General features: G+C 44.2%; 1 protein-coding gene across 1 annotated transcript in view; it reads right to left on the minus strand.

The window, feature by feature from the left end:
- LOC139299673 (ras-related protein Rab-26-like) overlaps positions 1–5,929 on the minus strand; it is a 50,175-nt gene extending 44,246 nt beyond the window's left edge. The window contains exons 1-2 of the mRNA XM_070922516.1: positions 5,744–5,929; positions 2,107–2,217 (exon numbers count right to left, since the gene is read on the minus strand). Coding sequence (XP_070778617.1) covers positions 2,107–2,217; positions 5,744–5,929 — 297 coding nt within the window. The remainder of the gene's footprint in view (positions 1–2,106; positions 2,218–5,743) is intronic.
- Positions 5,930–6,218: the final 289 nt, after the last annotated feature.

A 6,218-nucleotide genomic window follows, 5' to 3' on the forward strand; every position in this document is an offset into this window, starting at 1 on the left:
ATCAAATCCCCATAGGAAGCAAATAGCCTTTCTTTCCCACCAACTAAAAAAGGATCAAAACTGTCTTTTCCTAAAAATAACGATCACTCCCCGTCTGCCTGTCTCTCTCTGCGTATCCTCCATGGGAAGACAAAACACCAAGGACCTTCACGTTTTCCTACTAAACAAAGTCCTGGTCTCTTAACATCTCAAACACACTGTTAATAAGATTTGTGCAGTCGCATTAAGTACTAAACTAAAACATAAACTGACATGTCATGAAACTATGTGTTAAGTCTGTTTCTAAGAGTGTGCTCACGACAACTTGGTTCATTCTGTACTTGTGAACATTGCGAATACATGTAAAATAATGAACTCTGCATTCTAATTAACGTATCATAAATTCACATCACATCAATACTGACCTACAGCAGGATCCTCATGAGTCAAGGTCTATTTCACTTGCACCGGAAAACTGAACCATATAACAAGAAACCATGCATAAGAGAGTGGAAGCCTTGAAGATAATCATGAAATTATTCATGTCACACGGCAATTAAATAATAAGTCAATATGACAAAAGAGCAGACTAAGCAGACTGAACTTTATGAGTGTTGTACTTTCTCTTCCAATAGTAATAAATGCAGCGGGCACAGATAGCCGATGAAGGCCTCTGCTTTGCTTAGATAGGATTAAATGTACATCAGGACTACAGACAGTGTTATAAGAGATGTTACATAAGTAAATAAATCAACTGCTCATCCACCCACAAACTCATCCAACCCACACACACACACACACACACACACGGCTATACAATGGTTAGATACTTTAGTTGAACACACACACACACACACACACACACACAGCCCATGTGAGTATGCCTCCCAAGAGTATAAAGATCTAATGTTGCACTTTATGTAATGGTGTTAACTTTGGAACTTTAAACAGCAAGTTCATTTACCATGATAGGTGGAGGAGATAGGTGGAGGAACAAGTCAGCGACTGACAGGCACTAACTAAAAGCGATGAGGGAGAGTGAGTAAGCAGTAAAATGCATCCTTTAATGAGCGACTGCATCGGCGAGCAGCTCTTCACTGTTAAAACTGTGTGTTACCATCACCATCAAAAAAATACTTAAACTCTGAGAACAACAACAAAACCACTAGGTAAGTTAAATGGAAACTGCATCGATTTTTCGCATCAAAGTCTATTTCCAGGTGTTAGGGAGTGCTACTGCATGTGTGTAAATAGTTGTATAAAGCCTTTTTTTGGCTTCAGAAGCAGCTGCAAGATGAGCTTACCAGACCTGTAGCCCGCTCCTCATCCCTGCTTGAGGCTAGAAGCTCGAGGCTACATTAGCCGCTACTAGCATAACACACCTGAATCTCTGACCAAACTGTTGGCGGCTGAGCTGCATTGTGGGTAATGTAGGCAATCAATTTTTGACAAGGAAGAAGAATGTGTGGAATAAAAACGACGACATCTCTCATAATTTTGATACTTTTATTTTTAAACTGTCCATCGCGAGTCCGACAATGTATAATTAATTGGTGATTGGCTAAATTGGCATTTAACCTGTTAAAGAAGTCAATAAGTGAGAGTTAAAAATTGGCTAATAGATTGCGCAGAAAAAACCTAGTCAGTAAAAGTTCAGCAAACACTGAGGGCTGCTACTGTAGCTGGCGTGACCCATGAGGTCACTGTAGAGCCGGAGGGAGGTAACTGTCTCTTTTTGCCACCCTGGGACTGAGTGTTGATGAAGTGGTTGGTCTCTTGGACAGACAGACACACCTGAGTGTGATCACTGGAAAAGATGGACAAGTCCTTTCCTGGCTGCCCGTGTGGAACCACAAAACTGGCACATGAGAGACGCGATTATCACCCAGGGAGAGTAAAAAACTAAAGCATGTCAAACTAATTTAAGAAATCAATATCCTATCTTGTGAGACTTCTAACACAGGAAATACCCATAGCTCTGGGGCGTTTAAAGGCACTGAATAGCTTTGAAAAAATCCCATTAGTACATATGGCCCCATTTTCCAAAAGGCACTAAACCTGATGCGGTGCGTTTACGTGTGCATGTATGTGGGGGATTTGTTTTGTCTTCCATTGATTTAAACTCACCCTAAAGTCGATGCCCACAGTGGAGATGAAGCTGCCAGCCAGGAAAGCTCCGTCTTTAAAACGGACCAGTAGACATGTTTTCCCCACACCAGAGTCTCCAACCAGCATCACCTGCACGGGAAACCAAGAGGGGAAACCTCAGCCAGGAATGACTGGAAGACTAAACTAAGAAGAGAGGTGTGATGGATAAAACTTCAGACTGTCTGACTGATCGATAAAGGTAAATGTCAGACAGAACTGAAATAACTAGCAAAAAAAAGAAAAACACATGTAGGAGCATGAGCAAGATGGAGCTGTTGCTCATGTGTTTAATTTTATATCAGCGTCTGATTGTTTATTCTCGGGAAAAAAACAGGACATTTAAATCATTCAGCTAAATTCGTCCTGGTATTTTGGCGCTAGGCCAGTGAAGATGGTATATGTGAATGAGTGTGTGACTGCTCATCATGGCCACCAGTGGATGTCCCCCTTCTGTAAGCGTGTGAATGTATACAACCATCTTAAATGCAAACCCATGCATGTGTACGAGAGCATGTGCACATGCAAAAACAGACACACTCGGGCTTCACCCCTGCTGAACACACAGTCTTGCATTTCTCTTTTTCTTCCGAGCTGTGATGAAGTTAAAGGTTTGATGTGATTACTGTTATCAGGTTAGCCGAGGGACTGCGAGGGCCCTAGACCATGGAAATCAAAAGTGCCTCTTGGGTGCACAGAGGAAGCAGAGGAAGAAGAATGAAAGGGTGTAACAGGGTCACTGAACAGATACGAAATATGGCAAAGGGCAATATGTCTGAAGGTCTCTCCCTCTGTTTCCCCCCTGCTCCCTATTCTTCTTCTCTTCCCTCATGCCTTCTCCCTTTAACAGCTGGGAGCTAAATGTTTGCAGGAGTGTGAAGGAGGAGGCACCTGGTCTCTCCGTGCCTTTGGGTTTTTATAAATAAAATGCAATCAATTTCCTCACTGACTCAATGCAGAATAACAACCAGAGGAAACAGTAAATGGTGAAGCATAATGCCCAACAAATGACCTGCTGGTTTACATTTCTCAGAAACAGTATAGGTTCATCTCAGGAAAGCCCAGCTTGTAATAGGGTCCCCTAAAAGCTACAGGTGGGATCTTTTTTTGATCCAGTCTTGCAACATCAAACTAAACATTGCAGCTAGATCGAGCCAGAATTTAGGGGGACATTATTGGATGGAACATACAGTGCATCCGGAAAGTATTCACAGCGCTTCACTTTTTCCACATTTCGTTATGTTGCAGCCTTATACCAAAATGGATTAAATTCATTTTTTTCCTCAAAATTCTACACACAACACCCCATAATGACAACGTGAAAAAAGTTTTTGAGATTTTTGCAAATTTATTAAAAATAAAAAACCTGAGAAATCACATGTACATAAGTATTCACAGCCTTTGCTCAATACTTTGTTGATGCACCTTTGGCAGCAATTACAGCCTCAAGTCTTTTTGAATATGATGCCACAAGCTTGGCACACCTATCTTTGGGCAGTTTCACCCATTCCTCTTTGCAGCACCTCTCAAGCTCCATCAGGTTGGATGGGAAGCGTCGGTGCACAGCCATTTTCAGATCTCTCCAGAGATGTTCAATCGGATTCAAGTCTGGGCTCTGGCTGGGCCACTCAAGGACATTCACAGAGTTGTCCTGAAGCCACTCCTTTGATATCTTGGCTGTGTGCTTAGGGTCGTTGTCCTGCTGAAAGATAAACCGTCGCCCCAGTCTGAGGTCAAGAGCGCTCTGGAGCAGGTTTTCATCCAGGATGTCTCTGTACTTTGCTGCATTCATCTTTCCCTCTATCCTGACTAGTCTCCCAGTTCCTGCCGCTGAAAAACATCCCCACAGCATGATGCTGCCACCACCATGCTTCACTGTAGGGATGGTATTGGCCTGGTGATGAGCGGTGCCTGGTTTCCTCCAAACGTGACGCCTGGCATTCACACCAAAGAGTTCAATCTTTGTCTCATCAGACCAGAGAATTTTGTTTCTCATGGTCTGAGAGTCCTTCAGGTGCCTTTTGGCAAACTCCAGGCCGGCTGCTATGTGCCTTTTACTAAGGAGTGGCTTCCGTCTGGCCACTCTACCATACAGGCCTGATTGGTGGATTGCTGCAGAGATGGTTGTCCTTCTGGAAGGTTCTCCTCTCTCCACAGAGGAACTCTGGAGCTCTGACAGAGTGACCATCGGGTTCTTGGTCACCTCCCTGACTAAGGCCCTTCTCCCCCGATTACTCAGTTTAGATGGCCGGCCAGCTCTAGGAAGAGTCCTGGTGGTTCCGAACTTCTTCCACTTACGGATGATGGAGGCCACTGTGCTCATTGGGACCTTCAAAGCAGCAGAAATTTTTCTGTAACCTTCCCCAGATTTGTGCCTCGAGACAATCCTGTCTCGGAGGTCTACAGACAATTCCTTTGACTTCATGCTTGGTTTGTGCTCTGACATGCACTGTCAACTGTGGGACCTTATATAGACAGGTGTGTGCCTTTCCAAATCATGTCCAATCAACTGAATTTACCACAGGTGGACTCCAATTAAGCTGCAGAAACATCTCAAGGATGATCAGTGGAAACAGGATGCACCTGAGCTCAATTTTGAGCTTCATGGCAAAGGCTGTGAATACTTATGTACATGTGATTTCTTAGTTTTTTATTTTTAATAAATTTGCAAAAATTTCAAAAAAACTTTTTTCACATTGTCATTATGGGGTGTTGTGTGTAGAATTTTGAGGAAAAAAATTAATTTAATCCATTTTGGAATAAGGGTGTAACATAACAAAATGTGGAAAAAGTGAAGCGCCGTGAATACTTTCCGGATGCACTGTATAACTAAATGTAAGTATAGTGGGTATGTGGAAGTATATCTTCAGCATGTGGCTTTTTCTGCAAAGGTTGGCTGCAAGGACGTTGTGCACTGTGGAAATGGAACACATATCAATTAATGACAATTAAGAAGAGAGAAGGGGCTTGGATGGAACCATCAATACAATTGTTTTGCAAAAAGAGCAGCACGAAGCCATCGTCACATCAAACAGCTGCTTCAAGAAAACATGGGAGGACAGTAGTTGGCACAAGTCCCTTGAAGCCATGTTGGGAGCACACGCTGAGAAATCTGTGGGTGTGAATCTGCGTTTGTCTCGTGGTGAAGTGGCAGTTCTCTCTACTCACACGCAAGTGCTCGCATTCTGGTTAGGTAAAGGACGCCAAATTGCTCGCTGCAAATGCGAAACCCGGCGACCTGCGCTGCTGACGCAAACGCGCATCCAACCAGTTGCGCGGCGGCGCGAGCCAGTGATTTGTTTGTTGGCTGTTGCAGGGCGGTGCGCGCGCGCCTTCCCAGGTTATCGATCGACTATTGACACAGCTGCTGTTTAATGAATAGTGGTGGCTGTAAAGCGAAGGACAATGCAAGAATAAAGTGGACCACAAACAGGTTTACTGTGTCTGTTTTTTCTTCCAAACAAAAGCCAAATGACCTCGTGCATCTGTGTGCAGTTGATCTGTGTGGCATCGCTGTGTATAAATGTGTACCACGCCATTATTCTCATATCTGTTGGTGTAAAATCACAACACATGTCCTACTTTTATGCCAGTTGCAGTTTGTTACCAGGCATCTTACCTTGAAAGCGATGTCATAAAACTCGCTGCTGTTGCTGATGGAGGGTCTGCTGGGATGGACCACGCCGTTCATCTGAACAATGCCCGGGCTGCTCCTCGCAGCTTTCCCGGTCCCTTTCCCGGTGGGGCTGCCTGCAGACGGGCTGCTGCTGGCGGCTTTGCCTTTGGCAGCCTTCTTGCGAGACATTTCTCAAGATTTCAAAACTATCTTTATGAATCCAAGCTAAAGCAAACAACAACAACAACAACAACACAAAATCTGGCCAGAATCTGCACGAGGTATTGGGCTGAAAAGTTGCAGCAGAGCAGATTTTTCACCTGCGCGTTGAACGCATGTTCCTCGACACGTACCTCTCCACTCAAAGTACCGTAGGACTGAAATAGTCCCGAAAAGCAAAAGGGCTCTCGCTTCCGTTGTTGTTCAGGCGCTTCCTGCTTCCTGACAGCTTGCTCTTTGCAGGACAACAGCCTCAGCA

The sequence above is a fragment of the Enoplosus armatus genome, chromosome 17 (genome assembly GCF_043641665.1).
Source record: "Enoplosus armatus isolate fEnoArm2 chromosome 17, fEnoArm2.hap1, whole genome shotgun sequence".
Taxonomy (NCBI): domain Eukaryota; kingdom Metazoa; phylum Chordata; class Actinopteri; order Centrarchiformes; family Enoplosidae; genus Enoplosus; species Enoplosus armatus.